The sequence below is a fragment of the Capra hircus genome, chromosome 13 (genome assembly GCF_001704415.2).
Source record: "Capra hircus breed San Clemente chromosome 13, ASM170441v1, whole genome shotgun sequence".
In the NCBI taxonomy this organism is placed as follows: Eukaryota; Metazoa; Chordata; class Mammalia; order Artiodactyla; family Bovidae; genus Capra; species Capra hircus.
The window spans coordinates 54,541,564-54,567,693 of NC_030820.1; the positions used below are offsets into that span (position 1 = coordinate 54,541,564).

Genomic DNA, 26,130 nt, shown 5'->3' on the forward strand with positions numbered 1-26,130 from the left:
AACTCTGGGAAGAGGACTGGGGTCGGAGGGGTGAGTGGGGGGCCCGATGGGGAAGCCTGCTCGGCTGGAAGCTGGCGCTTACAGGGGTTCCTCCAGCTTCTTCTCCTGAACGCCCTCTGCTGCAGCCCACTGGCCAAGCCCCAGCTGTGGCCTCACCAAGGAGGGCGCCTCCCCGTCCCTCTCCTGCACATCCTCCTGAAGGGGGCAGGGCCTGGAGGAGCACCTGGGCCCAATCCTCCCATCAGCTCTGGGACCAGGCCTCAGCTTGGCTCCAGCTGGCCCAGCCCAGGCTGCAAAATGGCCATCATTCAGCCGTGGCCAATGGGGAGTTTGTGATAATTAAGAACGTCTGAGGTCTAGCTCGGCCATCAGGTGACCTGAGGGATGCAGGAACGTAATGTAGAGGACAGCTGGTTTTAAGCGAGTTTTATGGTTCAATCCGAGATTCCATCTGACAATGTAACTTGCTACCAGAGTTGTGAAAATGAACTGATATTTTGAGTAAGAACATTTAACGATAGTAATAAGTTAATACCCATTAATAGTAATCACACCATTAACAATAGCACAGGTGTCAGCTGCCTCAGGTGGACACCTTCAGCTGATTCCCCAAGGTCGGTGGTACTATCACCCCCATTTAACGATGAGACAGAGTGAGTGGCCAGCCGAGGCCTCGCCATGCCACATGCTGGCCACAGCTGGCCACCGGGAGTCTAAGACGAGTGGCTGAGTATGGGGCCCTAAATGGGAAACCTTGAAAAAAGGGCTAGCTTTGCGGTTTAGAGCTAAGATGGCGCCTGGCAGAAGAGATGAGGGCGCGGCCTAAGGTGTGTTTTAAAACTTTTGATTGGCTCTCTTGATTTCCCTGCACGTGGACAGTGCGATCACCATAGACTCCTGTTACAATGAAGCACATGATGACTTGACCTTTAACGTGATTGGTGCAACTATGGCATATTACAATTTGACCTTTAACATGATTGGTCCAACCCTCACAAACACCCCCTTGCTTGGCTATATAAACCAAGAGTTTGCAGCAATAAAGGGGAACTGCTTAGAGGGGACTGTGGTCGCTGGCTGAGGGGCTAGGTTGGCGGACAGCAGGGTCACCTTTCCTCCGGACCCCCTCGGCTTTGCTGAGGGAAGTTCCACTGCCTCTCTTTTCTGCGGAGCGCCCCCCCCCCCCCCGCAGCTGAGTGCCACGCGATGGCACCTGCCAAGTGCACAGTCCCACCCCGTGAGGATAAGGGTAGCTGGAGTCGGAAACAGCCTTTACCTCCGCTCCACTCAAGGTTTCCTGTGGAGCTCCCGGCATCCAGGGAGCAAGGGGCTGGCAGATCAGCGGATGGGAGCAGAAAACACGGAGCAAACCCGTAAACAAGCCACCTGACTTTTGAGAAAGGTACACAAGCAGCTCAGTGAAATAGAGAAGCCTTTCCAGCAGACAGCACAGGAACATCTGGGCTATCCGTAAACAAAAAATGAACCAGACTAAGTCTCACGCCTTCTATAAAAATCACACAGAAATTAACTCAGATAGAAAAGTCAATGTCCAAAAGTGAATTTCAAGTCTATAGCATCACTGAAATGTGAATATAATGGAGGGGGTGGGGGAAGTGCCTTTCTTGGTTAATAGATGAACAAATTTGAAACATTAAGAAAAAAGAAATTAACTTGGAATGGACCAAGGACAGAAAATAAAATGTGAAACTTAAAACCTTTAGAATGCAGCCTAGAACATATTCAGGACCCAGGGTTTGGGAAGAGTTCTCAATACCCAGCTCCAGTCCATCAGAGGAGAGTGAAAAATTGAACTTCATTAAAATGAAAAACTCTTGCTCCCAAAAGACCCCCTGAAGAACATGAGAAGCATGAGTCCCAAAGTAGGAGGAATTATCTGCAGACCACACATCTGGCAAAGGGCTTGCATCTCAAATAAAGAATCCTCAAAACTCAGTGATTAAAAAAGGAACCAATTAGAAGATGGACACAAGACATGAAGAGATGTCTCAGCAAGGAGAAGATGCAGATGGCAAGCACAGGAAGGGATCTCCACCATAGTTAGCATCAGGGAAAGAGAAATAAAAACCACAGTGAGGTACCACTGCGCACCTATCAGAACAGCTAACACGACATGATGACACCACCAAATGCTGGTGAGGACACGGAGAGGCCGGACCACTCAGATGGTGGGACAGGAGATCGTACGGTCACCCCAGAAAAGTGTGTGGCACTTCCTGGCAGAGCTAAACACCTGGTGCCCGAACCACCCAGTGATTGAGTCCTCAGGCATTTGTCCCAGAGAAATGAAAATTCACATGAAAGTCCACATGTGAGTGAAAGCTCTTGGCAGCTTCATTACGGCCCCAAACTGGGACAACAAGAATGCCCTTCAAAGGGTGAATGAGGGCAGGGCATACACACTATGGACTTCTCAGCAATGAAAAGAAATGAGCTTAGGACACACAATTTGCCAGAGAATTATACTGAGTGGAAAAACCCAGCCCCCAAAGCTAACATGGGCTTCCCAGGTGGTGCTCAGTTTAGTTCAGTCACTCAGTCGTGTCTGACTCTTTGCGACCCCATGAACCACAGCACACCAGGCCTCCCTGTCCATCACCAACTCCCAGAGTTCACCCAAACCCATGTACACTGAGTTGGTGATGCCATCCAACCATCTCATCCTCTGTTGTCCCCTTCTCCTCCTGCCCTCAATCTTTCCCAGCATCAGGGTCTTTTCAAATGAGTCAGCTCTTCACATCAGGTGGCCAAAGTAGTGGAGTTTCAGCTTCAGCATCAGTCCTTCCAATGAATATTCAGGACTGCTTTCCTGTAGGATGGGCTGGTTGTGCTAGTGGGAAAGAATCCGCCTGCCAATGCAGGAGATGCAAGAGACATGAGTTTGATCCCCAGGGCAGGAAGATCCCTTGGAGGAGGGTATGGCAACCCATTCCAGTATTCTTGCCTGGAGAATCCAGGCCTGGCGGTCTACAGTCCATGCGGTCACAAAAGTTGGACACAACAGAGTAACTGAGAGCGCACTCAAAGGTAACATACTGCTTTGGTCACAATTATATGAAAGTCTTAAAATGACAAAATCACAGATATGGAGAGCAGGTCAGTGGTTGCAAGGGTAGGGATGGTGGGCAGATGGATTGGTGAGCAGGGAAGATGGGTGTTAGCCTTCTTAAATGTTGCTGTCTTGACCATGGGGGTCGTGCGAATATGCACGTGTGATAAACTGCGTGGACACACACACACTCACATACACACGCGTGCTGAAGTCTGAGTGAGGGCCAGGGCTTGTACCAATGTTACACCCTGGTGTGACCCTGCATCTTTGAGATGTTACCACCGGGGGAAGTCAGGGGAAGGGTCTGTGGGATGTCTCTGTATTACTTCTTACAACTGCATGTGCGTCTACAATCACGTTAAAGTAAAAAGATATCTTAAAAAGACATTTCTTCCAATGAGACCCTATTAGGAAGCACATTGAAGAGTTGCCTGGAGCGGTGCTTGCCTAGGAAGTTCAAGGTTGCCCAAAGCCCGGCCTTCCTGCTTCCTGCCCACCCAGGGCCAGAGATGCCTCTGTTACCCCAGGCTTCAGTAAGCACCAGGTCACAATCCTCTTGGGTTTCTTCTCGTCACATCTCAGTTGAACCTTTTTTCTGGGAAACTCTAATTTTGGTTCCACTTTCTGGTGCACTTGAAATAAATGAAACTCCATTTCTTTATGGAAAACATCTATATTACAGACATAAGTTTTTATAATTATTATTAATCTGAACTCCCGAGCACGGGGTCAATTTCAAAGCTAGGGAAAGAGGATTTGATGGAGAAGACTACTTTCCTTAAGACCGGTTTTGCTGGACAGGGATGCACACCCAGCGCCCACATGTCCTGACAGTGGGAGTGCAGAGCTGGTGAACCTGCCCGCCTGCGTGCGCTACGCGGCCCCTCCTGCAGGTGCAGCTTCTGCCAAGAGGCATGAGGTGGTCCCCTCCAGGGGTGGGCCCAGCAGATTTGGGGGACACAGAACAGGGGGGCATCAAGGGGGGCTCTGCAGAAAGGGCAGAGTTTGGAAAGGCAGAGGTGGGGTGTGTGCCTGGAAGTGCGGGGGCGCCCACCCAAGCAAAGCTCCGGTGGCGGGACATTCAGAGGGCAGCCAGCGGATGTGCCTCCCCTTCTCATCTGCAGTCTCGCATGCAGTCTCCCAGGTCTTGGTGGCCCCTGGCTAGTTCCCTCCAGGATTTGGGACCATGATCAGGAGGGGCCCGAAGGTCCCAGGCATGGGGAGGGACTGCTGCTGTGGCCCCATCTGGGTGGGGACTCAACACGGCAACCACTGCCCCCACGTGGCCATTTATATGGAATTACAATGAGAACTTCAGCTGCTCAGCTGGCTGTGAGAGTTGGACTGTGAAGAAAACTGAGCACCGAAGAATTGATGCTTTTGAACTGTGGTGTTGGAGAAGACTCTTGAGAGTCCCTTGGACTGTAAGGAGATCCAACCAGTCCATCCTAAAGGAAAGCAGTCCTGAATATTCATTGGAAGGACTGATGCTGAAGCTGAAACTCCACTACTTTGGCCACCTGATGTGAAGAACTGACTCATTTGAAAAGACCCTGATGCTGGGAAAGATTGAAGGCGGGAGGAAAAGGGGACAACAGAGGGTGAGATGGTTGGATGGCATCACTGACTCTATGGACACGAGTTTGAGTAAGCTCCGGGAGTTGGTGATGCATAGGGAAGCCCGGCGTGCTGCAGTCCATGGGGTTGCAAAGAGTCGGACATGACTGAGTGACTGAACTGAACTGAACAGCCATATGAACCAGAATTGTGTGTGAGGCCCCTGCAACTCAGCAAAGCCAGAGAGGGCTTCATGACATGGAGGGGCCTGGGGTTCAGGGAAGATGTGGGGTGACCTGGGATCTGGCCCCCAGCAGCTGGCTGACGTCCCTGCTGCAATTTCCCAGACCTTAGCTGACTCCTACCCGACTGAGTCAATACTGAATATATCTTTTCACTTGTTTTCCATTAGAACATGCGTCTGAAACCCTTCATTAGCCTATCATTCCAGAGAATAATGACTAATTTCTGGCGGTAGTTTTTCCTTATCCCACAAAGGCACTGTGTAAAACCTCTTATTATTGTAATTTACTGGGGTGAGAAAAGGACTTATAGAGACTGTTTCCATATCCCGGGGAGCCTCTTGCGTCGAGGAGGTGGGCCCTGCTCTGTCTGGACATGGCCTCCTCATCTTGGACCAGGGCATCAAGCCAGGCCCAGCGAGGCACCGTGCAGCTCCATCCTGGCTTGGCACAAAGGGGTTGCATCTCTGGTCCCCTCTGACAGTTTTCCGGGACCAGAAATGGAGCTGGGGGCACCCAGGGGCTCCGAAAGTCACCCAACATTTAGTGCAAACAGTCTTGGAAAGGTGTTGAGTGCCTAGGGAATAAAGGGCCAGCCTTCAGCTCACCCGGGCCACGTCCAGTGATCTGAGGATGCTCCAATGTCCTGGCTTAAAGGTTTATCAGGATTTTAGGGGAAGATAAAGCAGTTTGTTGTTTTTGTTATCCTAATGGGTAAAGGCAGTTATGCGTTTGGGAAAACTGTCTCATTGATTTGTTCGAAAATAAGATGTGGGAGGCTTGATTTGAGGCACCTTCACAGAGTGTCCTGGGTCTTGGGGAGAGAGGACCTGCTGCTTCCATTAACAAGAAAGTCCCCCCGCCCCAACCCACCAAGCCCGACAGCCACTCTCCACCCTGCTCCTTAAAGAGCTGGCTGTCAGCAGTCCTTATTTGCTTTCTTTGGTTGTTTGTAGCTAATCTGGCCACCCACCTGCCCCTCAGGGGCCTGCAGGGGCCTGAAGGGCCCAGCCGCGGAGGTTTCTGCAGAAACAATGTCACATTGCTTTCCCTTTGCTGACACTGGGCTGGCCTGAGCCTTCTGATTCTGAGGACAATCAGTTATAAATGCATTTCACCTTGTGGAAGCAGCAACCCCTGGAGACGGAGCTGTGACAGTTGCCTCCAGGGAGAAGAGATGATAAATGCTTGCTTTCCTGCCCCTCTGCCTGCTGACCCCTCCTCAGAGGCCCGGGAAGTCTTCCCAGGATGGGCACCCACCAGGGATGGGGAGGGCCAGCCTCTGTGATGTTCAGATGACAGGCAACACCTTTACTGTGCGTATGTTCCCAGTATTGCACAGGGCATCACTCATGAATCAAAATGACCCTTAGTTTCTCTCAATTTCAAATGTTACCACAGTCTGAATTTTAGTGGCAGCTTCCAGCAGTCCTTAGTAGGGGCTTCAGCAGTGGTGCTTGGCTCAGCTCCACCCTGCCCCCTGCCCCTGCCTGCCCCAAACTGAGTAGTCGTAATGAGGACAACTGCCCCCCACCCTCCCCCAAATCAGGAGACAGTGTGGGGCTGGGTTTCTCAAACCTTAGCAAGTGCAGAGTTACTTGGAGCTTGGCTGCCTCCTCGGGGCCCCACCTACAGAGTGAATCAGCGGGCGGCCACCAGCTATGCATTTATAACACATTCCCAGGTGATGCTGGGGGATCTCTGAGCTGTTGTGCCAGCATCTGCTGGGGATTAGTGCCCATGTCCACACTGAGGGGTTGGGACTGCTTGCTCCACCTCCTCAGGCCTTGAGTCCTGTCTGAGCTGAAGGGGGAGGGAGATGCCCACTTCTTGGTCTTTATGGGATCCAGAGACCAGACATTGTAAAGTGGTCGTTATCATTTATGCTGGACAGGAGTCCTTGGGAAGACGGGTCAGCTCTTGGGTCAGCTCTGAGGGGGACCAAGGGCTTCAGCCACACAGCTCACTTCTTCAGGCTGAGGGAGTCAGCCCTCTCAGGTGCTTCCCGCTATGCCCAAATGTGCCCAGGAGGCCTCAGATGGCCAGCCTCCTCCCTGACCGGCCCCAGGACCTTTGCACATGCTCTCCCTGCCACCAGACTCCCTCCCTGCCCTTCTGAGTGCTGCTTCTGATCACAAGTCAGCTCCTGGTCCACAGGTCACCTCTGCAGAGGAGCCTTCCCTAATCTACAGCCGTTCCCATGACTCAGCGCCCAGAGGGCTCCTGAGCCAAATCGTCACTGCAGGGGCTCTGCTCCCTTGTTTCGGACCCTCTGTCTGTGCCTGGCCTGGACTGTGAGGTCTGTGGGGCAGGGATGCCCCTCCCTAGGGCATGCAGTGGGTGCTAAAATAAACCATAAGCGATGAGTCCCAGGTGTCATCATGGCGGCGGGGGCTGCGTGTCCCTCCTCGGGAATGTCCCTCCCTTGGGGCTCAGGGCTCACCTGGCTTGGAGCCTTCGTCCACGGACCCGTTGTACACCTGGTTGAGGAACTCGGGGCGGTTGTCGTTCATGTCAATGACGTAGATGTACAGGTCGATGGGGTTCTCCACCTTGTTGCCGTTCATGTCCACGGCATGTGCTCGGAGCTAGAAAGAAAGCAACACATGCTGTCAGGGCCAGCAGCTGCCCCCAGCGGGGATGCGCCTGACCCGAAGCCTTGTGAACCACCAGGAGCGGATCTCCTGTGACCTACAGCCCTGGGGTGGGGCTACAGAGCAGTTCAGGGACCCCTCAAGGCGCAGCCTGGGGAGTGTGGGGTGGGCTTGGGACATGTCATGAGTCTGGGTTCTCTCATCTGTGGAAATGGGAGGTGTCCTGGGAGGGTGAAACAGGGCGACCATGGGAGCTGGAGGCTGACCCAAGGGTCCACGCTGATATCCATCCCTGCACCACTGATGCTGAGGACTCATGTCTACCTAGAGCAGCTGCAGAAAGGCCATGTGTGCTAACGGGGTGGGAGCTTAGGCCCCTTGCTGCCAGGAGGCCAGGCCTGGGGGAGACCCAGAGAGTAGACGCAGCAGGTCCTTGAACTTGGGCATCCACTTCGAGTCTACCCTGTTGGCCATTCACACCCTGGCTTATCTTTTTCCTGGGGCAGCAGAGAGGAAATGGGTCCAGGGACCCTGGGGTGGAAGGCCCCACTCTGATGGGGAAGGGGCTCCAGGGAGCTCCATCTGGGAACAACTCAAGGTACAAAGGGTAGGTACCCCAACTTGGGCTGAAGGGCCCACAGGGGCTGCTCAGACTCCCCTCTTCGATTTTGGATTTTTATCTTTTATTCATTCATTCACTCATTAATTCATTCGCTCAATCAATATCTATTGAGGGCCCACCTGTGGCAGGCACTGGCTCTGCCCTAGTCCATGGCTCCATGAGATCCGGGGCTGCCCTGGGGCTTCTCATGCAGGAGATGGCCCCTGAGAAGGCACGTGACTGCAGTGACCCATGGGGTGGGGAGGAGGCCAGGCAGGCCTCTCTGAGGAGGTGATGCTGGAGCTGAGCCCTGGATGAGGGGCCCAGAGGACAGCAAGCATGGGGAATGCAGAGTGACTGAGCCATGGGCAGCAGAGGGGGCTGGAGTGGGGCCGTGGGCGCCCTGAGACTAGACGGGAAAACCACACTTGGAGGTGGAAGGGGCCGACCTGTTTCTCCAGACCAACACTGTGACTGTCACACAGCCGTGCTTTCACCTCTCTGTGGAAACCATGTCACCCTCGAAACCAAACACACTGGACTACAGGATCCTTATGCCAAGACAGTGCCAAGTCAAGGGTGCCCAGAGGAGCCTCCAGCAGGAGAGGTCTCTGAGCTGGGGGCCCCGCCCAGTTATCAGGCAATCCCCTTGGTGCCCTGTGCCCCCAGCCGCTCTGCCAGCCTTGGGGGAGGGGAGGGTGCCATCCATGACTGCAGGAGGGGCCTTGACCTATCCGCAGCCTTGGCAGACAGCCCTGTGTAGAATTTTCCCCTTGAAACCATGTGTTTGGGGGGAGCTCAAGGCGGGCTTCATGGAGGAGATGATCCGTGTCATCACAAGGAGACAAGTGAGCTCAGGTTCCTGGGACCTGCAGCCTGCAGAGCCATGCAGCTGCCCCTTCAAGACAGATCAGCTTGAAACATCACGTTTAAACATCTCAGGATGGGGTGCTGTGCAGTTGCTTCTCCCAACCCACCGCTTCCCCAACAACCCCCGCCATCGGGCCCCTGCTCCTTGAGCCCAGTTTGCACCTCCCTGCTGTGGAAGTCCTCTTGTGGGCGGCCAGTGTGTGCTTGCTAAGTCACTTCAGTCGTGTCTGACTCTCTGTGACCCCATCGACTGTAGCCCGCCAGGCTCCTTTGTCCATGGGGATTCTCCAAGCAAGAATACTGGAGTGGGTTGCCATGCCCTACCTCCAGGGGATCTTCCCAACCCAGGGATTGAACCCAGGTCTCCCATGTTGCAGGCAGATTCTTTACTGTCTGAGCCACCAGGGAAGCCCAAGAATACTGGAGTGGGTTGCTGTGCCCTCCTCCAGGGGATCCTCCCACGGGCAGCTGGGCCATCCTTCATCTTGTCAGATGCGACCAGGCAATAAGGAGCCGAGCCAAAGGTTGAGGAGGCTTTGAAAAAAGTAATTCTGAGCTAAAATTAAAGTTATTATCTTCTAACTAAAGTGACACCCCGGTTGGGCCGCTATCTTTAGCAGCAGGAGCAGGCCGAGTGGAGCTCTCGATGGAAAGTGGTTGGCAGGGTCTCCTCATCTCCCTCCAAAAGCTTAAAACATTTGATAGATTCTGTTGGAAATCTCTAAGAGGCCACCCACCCCTCCCTTCCATCTCTCAGGCTGGACACAGCTGCAGGCTTGGGGATGGGGTCTGTCTTGGCGTTGGAGACAAGAAATGCTTTGTGACTTGGAGATAAGGAATGTCCTGAGACTTGCAAATCTGGGTTTCTTGTGCAGAGTAAATTTCCTGCGATGCGCTGTGCATGCCTGCTGTGTGCAGGGTCCTGTTGTCTTCCGTCAGCCCTGCGCTGGCTCTGGCTGGGAGTGCCCCGAGACCTCCACAGGCACTGCCTCACCTCATTGTTCACAAGAACCATGAGACGGGTCTGTTGGATCTCTGTTCACAGGCAGGGAAATGGAGGCTCAGGAAAATCCTGCCCAAGTTGATCGCTCGTGGCCCCAACAGCAAGGCTTCCTAAGGAAGCCATGAAGGCGCCCTCTGGGGAATCACCTTGCAGAGCAGACAGTGATGCTTGTCTGTCTCGTGATCACAGGCTTCACACAGTCACCACCAGTGACCCGTGTCCACGGTCTGTCAACTCCCTCTCAGGTGGGAGATGCTGCCCCACCCCCTCAACAGCCATGATGACAGTGGGACTCAGGACAGGATTAAACAGCATCCGTTGGGGGAGCACAGAGGACTCTGAGATGTGAGGCACAGGTTCCAGGTGGGAAGGTTACAGGGGTCACCCCGTGATTGAGTCACGTCATGTAGGGGGTTGACTTTAGTGGCAAGGAGACAGTCTGGGTGGACAGAGGTAACTAAAATCAGAGCCCCACTAAAATCGTGGACTCTAAACTCAAAGCGATTCCCTGGCCCACGGCAGGTGAGGAATTGGGGAGCTATCTCTCAGTCCACAGCCAAGTGAGTCTCCTTTTCCCAAATGTGTCTCCTGCCTTCCCAGGCTCTGGTTTGGGGGTGCAGGGAGAGGGGGTGTGGTGCTCTTGGGATCGAGCTGCTCTTGGGGTGCCCAGGGCTGGGGGGTCTTCAGAGTGGACAGTGACACCTGGGTGTGGCTCTGAGCCGTTTGCACCGAGGTGCAGAAGGGGCTGGGGAGGCCCAGACGGCCAGGGGATGAGGCTCACAAGTCCTCCAGCTTCAGCCTCCTGTCTGTTTCACTTCAGGAGGCGAGTGTGTGACTCTCATAGTCATTCGGGCCTTGTACTCAGAAGGGTCTGTGTGTGGTTTAAAGCTTAGCCGTCATCATCTTAAAACACGTAGTAAGCTCAGAGGGGCCCCCATTTCATCTTGTGCTGGACTCAGAAATTCTGCAGCCATCCTGAGCTAGGAGCTGAGCAGTTGAGAGAGGAAAGCCTGTGACTCAGAGGGGCCTGCCCACCCCCCAGTGGTGGGTTCTGTTCTCCGCCAGGGGATGTGGTATCGACAAGTTTGCCCGTGTGGAACCTCCCTTCTCAGGGTTCCCATCTGGCACTGCAGGCTGAAGCCAAGTGAGGTCAGTGCCGGTCCATAGATGACACAGGGCGGAGGCTGTGACTCCGTCCCCCTCACCTTTGTGAACACAGTCTTGGAGCTGGGAGTTCCGATGCCCTGGCTATAGCCACAGAGGCAGACTTACCACGTTCTGGGCTGTCCTGAACACCGCAGGGATGGTCACCCTGAGTCCTCAGAACACACGCTGAGGCAGCCTGACTGTTTCCCCTTTGCAGGAGAGCATGGAGGTCGGAGGGGTTAAGGGCACAGGTCTCAGCTGCTGGGTGGGGCTGCCCACCCCTGCCCTCCAGGTCTGGCTCCAGCCCCCACCTCCAGCAGGTGCAAATGCTCATCCCACGAAGAGGAGGCAGAGCCCAAAGAGGGTTGGACGCCAGGGCGGGCGGCGTGAGAGCCGTGCACCCACTGAGCTCTAGGGCCAATTGTGTGCCGCCAGGCCAGGAGGCCAAGTGGAAAGTGGTGGACGGTCCCTTTAACTGAGCCTCGCAGCCTTCACTTTCTCATGTTTTTTTCCTCTCCACTGGCAGCTCCCCATGAAAGCAACAGCGCTCTCTCAGAGCCGCCTTTCTGCTCTCAGAGGAAGGGGCAGAGGGGCTGGGGATGCGTGCCCAGAACTGGAGAGGCGGCAGTGACAGGCCAGCTGCACGACCCCTTCCCCAGCAGAACTCCCAGCAGGTCACGTGGGTCCACAGCTTCTGACCAGGGGCTCCCCCATTGTGTCCCAGGCCCTCCCGGGATCGCCAGGGACACGTTACCAGAGCACATTCTCGGCCCATCTGCTCTGTGAATTGCACAGCCCGGGGAGGCGCCCCGCAGGCAGGTGGGCTTTTCTGATAAGGACTTGGGTTTGCACTCCCCTCCAACCCCCCGCCCTTAGGAGCCCGAGTCCAGGGACACTCACGTGGTAGGAGGCTCGCTCCTCCCGGTCCATGGGCCGTGTGACGTACATCCGACCGGACATGGAGTCGATACTGAAGACCTCCATGGGGGGCTGGTCAGCGCCCACGCCTGTGATGCTGTATCGGATGGGGATGTCGTTGTCCTTGTCGGACCGGATCTGGAAGAGGGTGCAGACGGGGGCGAGGGAAGGTCAGGCTTCTTACTGGGACCTTATGCTCATCCCACTGGATGGCCTCACATGATGTCTCTCTCAGGGGCATGTGAGGCCACAGCCAGCGCTTGGTCCACTCTGGGGACCAGAAGGGCAGGTGAGGCCAGGGGTTCACTGAGAGCCTGCACTACATGTCCGGTGAGCCCACCAGGTGACAGGGAGGAGGAGACACAGTATTCCAAGAGGAAAGGGTCTGCAGGGAGCTTGGCAGAGGTGAAGATGCCCACGGTAGAGCCTGAGTGATGGTCTGAGATGGCTGAGGACCTGGCACAAAGGGCCCTCACGTCAAACCTCCGGAAAGACAGGGGCGAGGACACAGCTCACTGCGTGGGGTTTTTAGGGAAAAGGTCAGGGCCCAAGACACTTGTGCCCCCGAGTGATCATCTGTGCAGAAAGGCAGTGGGCATGTTTGGATGTGCAAAGACACAGAGAATGTCCCCTGTTCCTGCTCTGGTCCTCCTGCCCTGCCCTGAGAGAGGGTCACAGCAAAGACTTCGAGAACAGGGCTTGCCTTGGAAATGCCCCCCCACCAGCATCTGGACACAGAAACACAGCCCTGAAAGATGTTGTCAATGTGGTTACAGAGCTGAGTACAGGCACAGTGTTTATAGAAACGGTATATTGTGGAAAACAACAACTTAATAATGGTGAAAAGTGAAAATGATAATCACTCAGTCGTGACTGACTCTTTGTGGCCACATGGACTATAGCCCGCCAGGCTCCTCTGTCCATGGGATTCTCCAGGCAAGAAGACTGGAGTGGGTTGCCATTTCCTCCTCTAGGAGGTCTTCTCTACCCAGGGATCGAACCTGGGTCTCCTGCATTGCAGGCGGGTTCTGTATCATCTGAGCCACCAGGGAAACCCAAGAATCCTGGAGTGGGTAGCCATTCCCTCCTCCAGAGGATCTTCCTGACCCAAGGATCAAATTTGGACCTTCTGCATTGTGGACAGACTCTTCATTGTCTGAGCTATCAGGGAAGACCCCAATAATGGTGATCTGGGTCCCACATCTAAAGTAAGCTAGCAAAGCCTGAGAGTTGGGTGAAGAAATGAAAGAACAGAGGAAAAAATGCACAATTCTGTGCTTTATGTGGGTTGGGGGAGGACTATGTGGACAGCACCTCACTTTTGACCAGATCGTTAGATAAATGCCCGACTACAGGAGACGGCAAGGACACCTGCAGAATTACACATAAGGTGCACGTCCTTCATTCAGGTGAAGCAGAGGTCCTGGGCATGCACGGGGCAGCTGGTGGGCAGGAGACCATGTAAGACAACAAGCTTCTCCGATGGTGAGAGATTGTAAATAAGCCACAGGGGCGTGAAAGCAATAGCTGATGGGGCCAAATTAAGATTAGCATAAACTCTGAATACACCTTTAGAAAAGACAACTTTAAAAAATCAAAGCCCAGGGGACCATGGCAATATTTTGCAAAAAAATGGACCACAACAAAAACCTCAAAAAAATTCCACAAAGCAAAATTGACCAGGACTTCTTACTAGAATAATATAATTAAAATTTAAAGATGATTTTTAAAGAGATATTTTAGAAAACATTCTGAAGTAACCACAGGTTAAGAATCAAAACTGCATTTAGCTTCCCTTATGGCTCAGCTGGTAAAGAATCCGCCTGCAATGTGGGAGACCTGGGTTTGATCCCTGTGTTGGGAAGATCCCCTGGAGAAGGGAAAGGCTACTCACTCCAGTATTCTGGCCTGGAGAATTCCATGGACTATGTCCATGGGGTCGCAAAGAGTCGGACACAACTGAGTGACTTTCACTTTCACTTAAAAATAGTAATGACAATGAAACAGCGAAACCCAAGGAATTTGGCCAGAGACGGAGTCAAAACAAACCCTTAACTTCAAATATTTTCATCATTAAAACAGAATTACAGTGAATGAACTGAGCATTTATATCCAGAAGGAAAGGAATGACAAAGCAGGATATGGTGAACACCCGGGTAATTAAGACGAATGCAGAAATTTCTGAATCTGAAAACAGAAAAGTTGGAAGGATTGATAAATAGATGCAAGAGCTGTACTCTGGGGAAAAAATTCATAAGAAATAGATGTACCTTTGGCAAGCGTAAGAGGAAAAAATAAGACTTAAAACATCTATTTTATTCTTTATATTTTATGCGAGCCAAGTTGAAAATCCTGATGAACGGGTTATTTTTTGAGAAAATATAAAATTTCACAGTTGGCTGAAGGAAGAACAAACGTGAAGAGACTGCTAATTCTTTAGGAAATTCCTCGGCAAAGGGCTCGAGGGTCAGGGGAGCTCACCTAGGAGGTGTTTAAAGTCTTCCATAGAAGAGGACATATAGAGAAAACACCCGCCCTGGCTTTACAAATCCTCCCTGGTACCATTCTCCTAAGACCGCAAAGTAAGGTAACTGCAGAGCACTCCCCCAGGCCAGCGGAGGTGTGATGGTCAGCATGGAGACACCAGCGGGTGGGGTCAACCCACCAGAGCCGCCTTCATCAGCTGAGCAGAAGGGCCTGGGTGACCAGAGAGAGTCCTGGCTAGGAGTTACTGCCCAGTAACCTCCCAAGAGTCACGTCAAATGAGACCAGACTTCCTCTGCAAACAAATTGGTTTTACCATGATTATCTGATTATCTTAAAAATGGGGGTGATTATACAGAGAAAAATTAGGTTTTGGTAGAATTCTGTGCCTTAAGATTCTAGTCCTGTTTGTGGTCTTTGAGGTTTTATTTTTTACTTTTAACTGTTAGAGCTCTTACCCGTAAGTGGACTGGATTTGACTTCTAGTTTCCTCAAATATCTGGCTACGTGGTTCCAGACCAATGCTTCCAATATCCTCCTGCCCTTCTGAGTTGGAATCACTAAGAACTGTGCTGCTGTGCTCAGTTGCTCCATTGTGTCCGACTCTTCGACCCCATGGACTGTAGCCCACCAGGCTCCTCTGTCTGTGGGATTTCCCAGGCAAGACTACTGGAGTGGGTTGTTATTTCCTCCTCCAGGAGATCTTCCCAACCCAGGGATGGAACCCGAGTCTCCTGCATTGGTAGGCAGATTCTTTACCTGCTGAGCCAACTGGGAAACACTAAAAGCGAAGCTGCCCTTTTCCCAAAGCCCTGCAAACTAAGGCTGGATGAGGGAATGACCTTCAAGGGAGCACCTGAAAGAGCTCATGCACAGACAACCTGCATGCCTGCTGCCGTGCCAATGACCTCTCAAGGTTCCCCAGACAAAACACGATCTCACCAGAGGCATCCAGACCACAAAGATGCTGTGAGCTCGCCATCCAGAAATATTTTCGATGGGCTGCCTCCCACCCCAGGGCTCGGAAACAGGTCTGGTCTAACCAGTAAGTTTGGTTTTCTTTGGCTTTCAAAGAGATGCCTCCTATCATAACCTGATGGTATGCCTGCCCTGAAGCCTGCCCGCAACCCCGCCGCCTGAAATGAGATAACTCTTTACTGAACTGACCTCCTCTCAGGACTGAGATGGGTTCAGGGAGATGGAGCAGCCTGCCAGCCCGGCTTCCAAGCCTAGAAACTGCTTGGGGGAGTGTCAAAGGCAGGGATGAGGGTTAGTGCGAGGCCCCTGCCATGTGCTGCTGGGTGTAGTGACGTTTGTGCTGCGGGCACTTGAGAACCACCAGCTGCAGGAGGGGCTTTCTCTCTGAGTTCCCTCATCTACCTGGAGAAGAGCCTCAGAGGGGCTCAGGGGTCACAGTGCCCCCTCCCCGGAGTGGGAATTATCCATCGAGGAACCTCATTGCTACCAGTCCTGGAAGGGGGCCTGGAGGAGGGCAGACCTGTCACATGACCATACCTCCCAGCTCTCCTCCAAGGGCCATCATCTTTCCTACAAGTCACTTCGTCTCCCCCTTTCTCTGGGTTGGGAAGATCCCCTGGAGAAGGAAATGGCTACCCACTCCAGTATTCTTGCCTGGAGAATTTCAAGGACAGAGGAGCCTGGCGGGCTATAGTCTATGGGATCATAAAGAGTTGGACACAACTGGGTGACTAACACTTTCACTTTTATTTCCTCTTAAACCTGAATTCTAAGGCATCTTGGGGAGCTGCTCATTTTTCCCTGGGTCTCCCCGACGTGTACACGAGGCACACATGCTAACAAACTTCTGTTTTTCCTCCTTTTGTTTACCTGTCTTTTATTACAGGGGTCTCAGCCAGGAGCTCAGAAAGGGGAGGGAAGTTGACTTTTCCTCCCCTACACGCCTAGTAGGAGTTACCTCAGAAACTAAGGGCAGCTTTTTCTTGGGCAGCTGATCTCTGTAGCTTGACAGCCACCACAGGATGGTCCCTATGGAGGTGCCTCAGAGACTTGACAATGAACATCCTTTCCAACTGAATTTGGACCGTTAGCACAAGCCATCCCTGAGAAAACTCCGCTTCTGAGAAAATTCGGCTTAATAGAGAACCACTTTCCTAAACCAGCAGTGACTATTTACATATCAGAGGCGACCCCACCAGGGCAAGAGCGTGGGGGTAGGGACACTGGCCACCCTAACCATGATGGTGGCTTCCTACCTGATACACTGGAGGACGGGGAACAGAAAATGTTAGGAACAGTCAGCAAGGAGGTGATGCCTCATCACACAGGCGTCAGTGACCTGGGCTGCTTGGGTGTTGACCAGGGTCTCCGGGAGAGCAACGGGCATGTGCACACATGGGCATGTGCTTGCGGGCCACGCACACATACGGTGCGCATGCATATGGGCACGCACACACATACAGGCTTGCACACACCTGGGCCCGCACACATGGCTCCTCGAAGTCCGTGAGGAATATCTTCGCTCTGGCTTTCTGGGCTCCTCCTCCCTCGCATCAGGTCAGGCTCCCCTGCCCCTTGTCTGCCCTAAGCAGGAGCACTGGCCACGGTCTAGCTGGATGCCTGTCTGCACCCCAGGCTCCAAGGGGCTGCCCTCCCTCGATCAGTGCTGCCCACCTCCTGCTGGAGAGAGATGAGTGGTCCCGGCCGCCTGCCTCCTGCCAGCTCCTTGGCTCCCAGCGCTGTGCATCCCGGACACGAGGCTCTGGCCTGTCGGCATCACACATCCCCTCTCTGTCCGCCAGGGATGGTCCTTCAGGCAGAACAACATCTGACCAGCCCTGTCCAAGGCACTGAGCGGGGAGGAGTTTCGACCCAGCTCCATTCCCTGGAGTCGGTTTGTAGAAAGAGGGTCCTCCCTGGCCAAGTTCCCTCATCTCCAGATCTGCGGGGCAGGGAGTCGCCTGCACCTGATCGATTGAGGGCAGAAGGGAACTGAGAAACTGGGCAGAAACTCAAACCAGTTCTTGTTCCCAGGAGCTTGGAAGATTCTAGAAAGTCTGGTGAATTCAGAGGTTTGCTTTGAGTTTAGCTTAAGAGAAGAGGACGTAGGGTACACAGGAGGGCCCCCGAGGACAGCGGTTGAGCTGAACTGGATGAAGCGGGGCGTGTGAGCCCCTACAGTCCTGCAGAGACACCGTCAGCCTGCACCCTCCCGGCCAGACTGCCCATCCTTCACAGGGAAATTTAATTATGAAACTGCTGAAAAGAACCCGCCACACATTTAAAGATTTTGATTTTTTGCAAAGGAATCTCATTACATCCTGACCATCAGGCCACATTCCCCTAATTCTCCAGGTGCTGTTCAGCGGCGCCTCCTGAAATACACGCTGAGTGAGCCCGGGGCTCTCAGGAAGCCCTCAATTCTCCCATAGTTTACCGTGTTAAGAAGAAATACTGTGTGAATGAATTCACCAGATCAGGCGAGAGCGGTTTCTCCTTGATTTGTGGCTGGAAAATGAGAAAAACATCCCAGCGGCGTCCGGCAGGGCCATGAATAAAAAGTGGAGACGGCTTTTCCATCACCCGTCCTAGTTTTATGACGCCACCGAGGATCATGCTGTTTTGCATTTGTTATGAAAGGACAGAACAGATGGTAAAAGGTTAGTTTAAAGTGATGTCTACATTAAAATAACGTATGGTGCCTGGCCATTGTGCTCACCCAGGGACCTCGTTCTAGGGCCGGCTCCATCCTCCAGAAAGGCTGCCTGGATGGCAGGATTCCGGCAGAATCTCCCCCAAGGAGGAGGTATTTTCCTAATTTCAAATGAACTTGAAACTGGAGAAAAGTCACCCTGTGTGGTCTTGTGAATTGCAAAGGCCTTGGAGGTTTATCCCAAGAACTGAAGGAGTGGAGGGTCCTATGGATGCAGAGGAAACCTCGCCCCAGGAGGGAAAGGGACCTGTTATCCCTGGGAACCTCATTGTTGGCTGGGCACTCCCCACCCCAGTTGTTTCAACAATGTCTTCGCTTGGCCAGACAGCCTGTGCTGTGCGCCAGGCCCCCCTGCGCTGGATGGACATGGTCCTGCCCTCACGTGGTTCATGCACCAGACTGCATGTGAACTCAGTTGCTCAGTCATGTCCTACTCTTTGTGGCCCCCTGGACTGAAGCATGCCAGGCTCTTCTGTCCATGGAGTTTCCCAGGCAAGAATACTGGAGTGGGTTGCCATTTCCTCCAAGGTATCTTCCCAACCCAGGAATTGAACCCACATCTCCTGAGGCTCCTGCATTGGCAGGTGGATTCTTTACTACTAGCACCACCTGGGAAGTCTCATGGACCAGAGGGATTAGATTTAAAAAGTGACAGCCAGTCAGTGCAGAATTATAAGGTGGCAGTTATGAAATGGGGAAAGAACAGGGTCTGTGAGAGACTCTGGAAGGACTTGAGGGCAGAGGGAATTTTTGAGAAAGTCGGGTTAGAATTGTGTGGTTTTGTCTACTGTGGTATGTGATTCCTGGACAGGCACAGATAGAGTAACACACCCAAACATATGCACAAATAACACATGTGTAAGTACACATACACACACTGTCACACACACGTGTGTACATGCATGCACATGACTGGATGTCCCCGCCTTTCTGCGCTAAACCTCTTGGAAAGCGATGTTATTCTGCAGCTTAATGGCTTTGCCACTAACAAGGCCTCCCTGACCCCATCTCTGTGTCTTAAAAGATGCTCTCAAAACCCTTAGGATCAGGATCTTCCACGAGGATATAATTCTTTGGTGAAGCGTTTTAGCTCTTTCTCTTCGTGTGATATTAAACCCAGGGATCTTCCCAGGAAAGCAGATTGCAAGCTCTCATTTTCTTTACCTGGTGGGAGTTTCGAGTTGCCGGCAGCAGCAGAGTGAAAAGCCCTGAATCGTGACCGCAGATGCTTTGTTCCCCGCCTACCTCGCATTTGAGGCAGGCCAATCTGAACTTGGCCGTGACTACAGCCGGCCAGGAGAGGCAATTTCTTTTAAAATCTGACTCTCATGAGAGTCCAGAGGTAAGAACATAATTACACCTAAATGCATTTCAGCTTCTGTGGCCTCACTGGTCCCTACGCCAGCTCTCGATGCTGGGACTCCTGGATTCTCATGCTGACAGAGAATCTGCATTTTCTCAGGTTCTCTGTCTGTCCTCTTGTCTGCTTTGCCGGGATGGCTCCCTGTCTCCCATCTCCTCCTCCCCGTCCCCTACTGCCAAGCACTATGGCTGCCCCACACCCTCCTGGGCTGTGGGAACACGGACACCCTGCCTGACCCCAAGGATGGCAGGTGCAGGCCTAGCACCACGCACACAGTAATCACCGACTGAACAAATGAAACAAGGACATGCTGTCTGGGGGGTGGGGGCAGACATGCAAACCGACAGCCAGGGTCACAGCCAGGTGCTTTGGGAAACCAAAGTGGGTGGGAGGCCCTCTTCCTGGAGGAGAAACGTCTTCTCTGAGCCAGGAGGGAGGAGGCAGTGGGCGCAGAGGGAAAGGTTGGGGGAGAGCCTGAGGGGGTGTCAGGAGTGGCAGGGTTCTAAGACCCTAGGTGGGAGGGAGAAGGACCAGCCAGTCCCATGCTTACTGTCTGACGGTGAAGAAACGGCAGGGAATCGTGGAGTGGGAGAGAAGTGGGAAGGAGAGTCAGGAGAGAAGTGATCACCCCTCCCCAGGCGCCAAGGAGGAGGGGAGGCCCACCCCCACTCCGTCCCCCTCCCGGGTTGGAGGAGGGGTCAGAACGGTTTTGCTCTAGAGACACCAGGGGGATGAGGGGCGTGGTGCCACCTGGTCCCCGCCTCTGGCAGGAGAGGGAGGTGTGTGTGTGTGAGGGGAGGTGGGGAGGTGGGGGGTGAGGAGGTGGTAGTGATGGGGCGAGTGGTGGGGGGTTGGGGTGGGCTGGGGTGAGCGGATAGGGTGGCAGCCTGCCCGCCACTGTGTTTATCCCGCATCCTCACTGTGTCTCGAATGCCTGCAGCGGGGATGAGCTCCCCTGTGAAGAGCAGGGCCCAGGAATCTCCCCTCCTCACCCCTGTAGCTCCTTAAGGACCAGTAAAGGGAAGTCCTAGGGTGTCAGCCCCTGACCGTCGGGTCCAGTCCCTTCTGCAGATAGGGAGACCAAGGCCTGAGAGGCCGAGGACTGGACGAAGCTTTCACAAGCCATCAGGGTTCAAGGGCAGAGTTTCAGGTCTGGTCTTGGTCATGCTGCCTTCCTGGGAAGCTTCATGGGGCAGAAAGTGAGGCCGAGGAACCTGTGCTCACTTGCGCAGACAGGACACGGGGCCCAGGAGGTCTCTGTATCTCCCTAGGGTCACTTGACCCTCGATGCAGACTCAGACCCTGGGTGTTGTGCTCACTCTGGTCAGTTCTGCAAATCTGCTGGGATTGCTGAAATGCTCTGTGTTTTAAAAAGACACCACCTCACACCAGTCAGGACGGCCATCATCAAAAAGTCTACCAACAGTAAATGCTGGAGAGGGTGTGGAGAAAGGGGACCCTCTTGCACTGTTGGTGGGATGTGAACTGATACAGCCACTATGGAAGACGGTGGAGATTCCTTAAAAGACTAGGAATAAAACCTGGGATTAAAACCACCATATAATCCAGTAATCCCACTCCTAGATATATACCCTGAGGAAACCAAAATTGAAAAAGACACACATACCCCAGTGTTCACTGCAGCACCGTTTACAATAGCTAGAGCATGGAAGAAACCTAGATGTCCATCAACAGATGACTGGATAAAGAAGCTGTGGTACATATATACGATGGAATATTACTCAGCCATAAAAAGGAACACATTTGAATCCATTCTGATGAGGTGGATGAACCTAGAGCCTATTATACAGAGTGAAGTAAGTCAGAAAGAGAAATATAAGTATCACATACGGACACATATGTATGGAATCTAGAAAGATGGTGCTGATGAATTTATTTTCAGGGCAGCAAAGGAGAAACAGACTTAGAGAACAGATTTGTGGACATGGGGTGGGGGGAGGGTAGGAGGGAGAGGGTGAGATGTATGGAGAGAGTAACATGGAAACTTATGATACAATTTGTAAAATAGATAGCCAGTGGGAATATGCTGTATAACTCAGGGAACTCAAACAGGGGCTCTGTGACAGGCTGAAGGGTGGGATGGGGGAGGGAGATGGGAGGGAGGGGACATGGGTGTACCTGTGGCTGATTTTTGTTGATGTAGGACAGAAAACCACAAAATTCTGTAAAGCAATTATCCTTCAATTAAAAAAAAGTCACCATGGCTCTAAGGCCCAGGACTGGAACCTGATTTCAGCTGCTGTTGAAAGCAGTCATGAAACTGTAACTGAGTTCTGCATGAGGCACTGTTAGCTTGCAGCAAAGTTTAATTGAAAAGCCCTCTGCCCTGGCGCTGGGTGAGCAGTGAGATCTGGCCAGGATAAAACCGTTCTTAGTGCGTGATGGGACAGACCTGGGGCCGGGGGTGAGTGAGAGTCCAGATTCCCCCAACTCTGCACTCCTCCCTGATACATGAACATGACTTTAAGAGGCTTGACAATGTTTGTGCTTCTTGCATTTTACAAAATACTTTCCATGCACAGTGAAATTCAGCTTCCAATTATTTTCAATTAGGTTCTTGTAATGAGCAGAAAAACCCAGAATATGATGGGGAAAGGCATTTGTTGTGTAACATTGACACTGTTATACATTTCCATTCACAATTACTTGGAATTTTACAAATCATGAAAAAAATCCTCAAAGTCGTATGAATATTAATAACAGCCATGAATATGTTCTTACAAAATTTGCCTGGTGGGAAGAGTGAATTAGATGCTTCTCAAAAGTGTCCTTCAGGTTGTACCAAATTAACAAAGACAGGTAGCTTCTTAGTTCTGGGTATGGGACAACTAAGACATTATTGTTGAAGATGGGAGTGGGGCAGGGTCCACTCCCGGCTCTTCTGGCAACAGAGGCCTGATTTTCTTTGGGGAGCATTGTTCCCCATTGTCTCTGTCAAGTCAAGGTGTCAGTCAAGTCAGGGGGTTGGTCAAGACTCCCTGCCCTCCCCTGGGCAACAGGCAGGCCCATGAGCTGAGCTGGCCGGTCAGCTTGGCTCTCAAGTGTGGACGTTAAGTTAAGAAAGAGCCGGGGCCGGGAAATGTGGCTGGAGCCCCCCATTGAGGGCCCTCTCCCTATCAAGACCAGAGCACTGGGCCACCTGCTGGCCAGCCTTCCCTTCCGTTCGTGAGCAGCCCAGGCACTCCTGGCATGTTCCTTGGGGAGAGGGACCTGAATGGGTCCTCCCGTTGCGTTAGGTTAAACCTCTGCCTGACCCAGATGTAGACAGAGGGGCGGGCAGGGAAGTGCTAAGCAGAGGGCAGCATCCCCGAGGTGCCAAGGCCCCCGCCTATGCCCCATCCCCTTGGAGGCCCACCTGACAATTCCATCCTGTTTGGGGTGGGGCTCCTTACAAGTAGAGATGGGGATGGGGTTCCCATCTGAGTGGCCGCCTGCGAAGAGCCCAGAGGATCAGCTTGGCCTTGGGGTCCGGCTTCAGCCCCGTCCCCTGGAGGACCCTGCAGTGTGGAGAGGTAAGCCTCGGGGAAAAGAGGTGGCCTCCGGGGGCTGCCCAGGTGAGGAGGGGTCTGTCCTCTCCTGAGGGGTCCAGCCAGTCATCAGGGAGGTTTAGTGCGCCTCTTATGCCTGCCTCCTCACCTCCCCAGCCCCTACATGGCCAGCATTTTCTCGTCCATGTTTTTGCTGACCGGCCTCTTTCTGTCTCCCTCACTGGACTGTCCAGGAGGTGCTCAGGAGAGAGGGTCATGTGGCTTTCAGCAAACTGTAATTTAACACACATAGCACCCGGCCTCTAGTGGTGTTCAGTGGACGCAGGGCACCTGGACCACCTCCCGGAAGATCGAGGGCTCTGAACACAGTTTGGGCTTCCCTGCAGATTCTTGAACTTAACGGCTACCAAGGGCTGTCATTGCACAGAAGCCAGAGCGGGGACGGCTTTCCCTCTGAGCCCCCTGGCTGGAGCCCTGTGTGTCAGGGAACAGAGCCCTGGATGGGACTCTGCCTGGGCTGGAGAGGCAGGGTGCCCAGGGCAGACGGCACCCGTGGCTGGAGGGCGCTCTCAGGTCTGCCACCCACGTCCTGCCTGGTGTCACTTCTGGTCCCCATATGAGAAGTCAAATGTCTCGGGACGTCCCTGGGGGTCCAGTGGCTAAGACTCTGTGCTCCCAATGCAGGTTCAATCCCAGGTTTGATCCCTGATCAGGAAATGAGATCCCACATACTGCCACTTAGAGCTTGCATGCTGCAACTAAGACCTGAAGCAGCCTAATCAATCAATAAATGTTAAAAAAAAGAGAGTCAAACGTCTTGCCAGGAATGCTTCTTCACTAATACATAATGCGTGTCCCTGCCCATTTCTGGAAGGCCCTGCACACACGGTCTCTGACAAGATGACCCCAGATGAGATCCAGTCTCTGGGATGGAGGCTATGGCAGCCAGACCACGGATGAGGCTGGGGAGAGGCCCAGATGGGAGCCCAAGTGTGAATTTTGAATGAGACCTTGTATGTGAAGCATGTGGACAGGGTTTTGTCCATAGTAAGCACTCAGAATTTCTATGAGTAAGCCTTGCAGTAAGGCAAGAGCCAGAGGCCGGATTTATAAAAACTTTTACTTTGCATCACATAGGTAATTTCTCAAGTCAGGCGACAAATGTATGAAGGAGGGAAGAAAGAAAAAAAATAGCCTCCAACTCTGGACTCCACAAGCCAAGTGAGAAAAATCTACTCTTAGGCTGTAAATGCAAACATTTTAAATGTAACTCTGAGATGAAAGAAATGGCTGTTGGGTCCTAGGAGAAGCGTGGGGTTTGGAGAGACCCAATACTTAAACATCCTTCTCGAGGAATCTTTGTGTTTATGCTGCCGACACTCAGAAAATGTAGCTTCATCTTGTAATCTTACAAGGGTTAAGCCTGTTCTTACAATGCTCATGGCCCCAGTGTTATTGCACAATTTAATGGTTCTTTTATAGAATAAGAGAGAAGAGGCTCTAGATGAAGAAGGCCTTCGAATTAAAGGATTCTTTTCCTCCTTCTAAATATCCCTACAATTGGATTAAACTTGACCTGGATCTCTTGTTTGGCACTGGCTTACTATTTCTTATCAAGACCTCTTTTCTTGGAAGTTTTCATGCTGGTTAATTCCAAATAAATTAATGAGATCAGTATTAGAAATACGAACACGTGCACACACAGACTCTCATCACAGAGGCAGACAGCTCGGCACAGGAAAGAAATGAGGGGAGTTTTGCCTCCTTAGGTGAGACCCAGGACCCTGTGATGTTGCTCCCCAGGAGTCTCTCTGTTTTAATTCCTTCCACCTCTTTACATCATCAGTTCACTTAATTCACATCACAGAGGCAGGAGAGCATCCTTTGTGTATCCTTATCCACCTCTATGAGATTCTGGAGCTACTTTTCATGCTGAGTCATACCAGTTACCTGGGGATCCAGCTACCCAATGGCCACCCACACTTGCCAAGACAACATTCAGTGGAGATGCCTGTGGACACATGATGAGACCACCCTGAGGAGCCCAGATCTGAAAGCTGCAGAGGATCACGGGATTTCTCCCTAGGGGACCTGTGACTCCCAGACATCTGCTGGAAGATTATAATGAAAAGGAAAACAAGCTGATGTGTTCAACTGTGGCAAGCAGAGTAACGGTTCTTAGAGACTTGCTTTCCTTGAGCAACTGCTTCCCCACCCTAAAGACACTGTGTCTTCCAATCTTTCCAATAAAACACACCATTTCCGCCTAAGAAAGCTGCCCCATGACGTGGCTCCACCGCAGAGTATTTATTGACTGAACCTTACTTTGACGTAAATTTACTTCATGCAGAACAGCATGTCTTGTTTTCCTAAGACTTTGCATGAACTGGCAGCATAAATGTGCTACATGTATTTATTCTCATGGTGCCAAATAAATGATTTAAGTGGACATCAAGGCATCTAGCAATTCAGCTGGGTACAAAACACACAAACTCATGGTAAAGATATTATATCGACAGTGACAAGCATGGGTTTTGGGTGAAATAGTTCTGGGTTCAAATCCTCATTCCATTATTAGTATCCACGTGGGTAGATGTGATCTCCTTTGGGTGTTTCTGTGAGGGCATTTTTGATGGCGATGATCATTAAGTGAGTGGATTTTGAGGGAAGCAGATTGCCCTCTTTAACACGGGTGGGCCTCCTACAAACAGGTGACGGCCTGAACAGAACAAGAGACCAACTGACCCCAAGCAAGTGGGGATTCTCCAGCAGATGGCTTCAGACTTTTCTAGATGGGCAGCTCTCCTGAGTCCCCAGGCTGTGAGCCTACACTGCTGATTTTGGCGTGAGCCACTTCCTTATATCATAAGTCTCTTTCTTTTATATTCATCCATCTATCCATCCAAAAAGAAGTCAACGCTGCATATTCACTGGAGTGACTGATGCTGAAGCTCCAATACTTCGGCCACCTGATGTGAACAGCCAACTCATTGGAAAAGACCCTGATGCTGGGTAAGACTGAGGGCAGGCGAGAAGGGATGACAGAAGATGAGGTGGTTGGATGGCATCACTGACTCAA

General features: G+C 52.3%; 1 protein-coding gene across 1 annotated transcript in view; it reads right to left on the minus strand.

Annotated features, from left to right (window-relative positions):
- Positions 1-26,130, minus strand: part of CDH4 (cadherin 4) — a 479,406-nt gene that overhangs the window by 46,122 nt on the left and 407,154 nt on the right. Inside the window, exons 5-6 of the mRNA XM_018057599.1 lie at positions 11,987-12,142; positions 7,316-7,460 (exon numbers count right to left, since the gene is read on the minus strand). Coding sequence (XP_017913088.1) covers positions 7,316-7,460; positions 11,987-12,142 — 301 coding nt within the window. The remainder of the gene's footprint in view (positions 1-7,315; positions 7,461-11,986; positions 12,143-26,130) is intronic.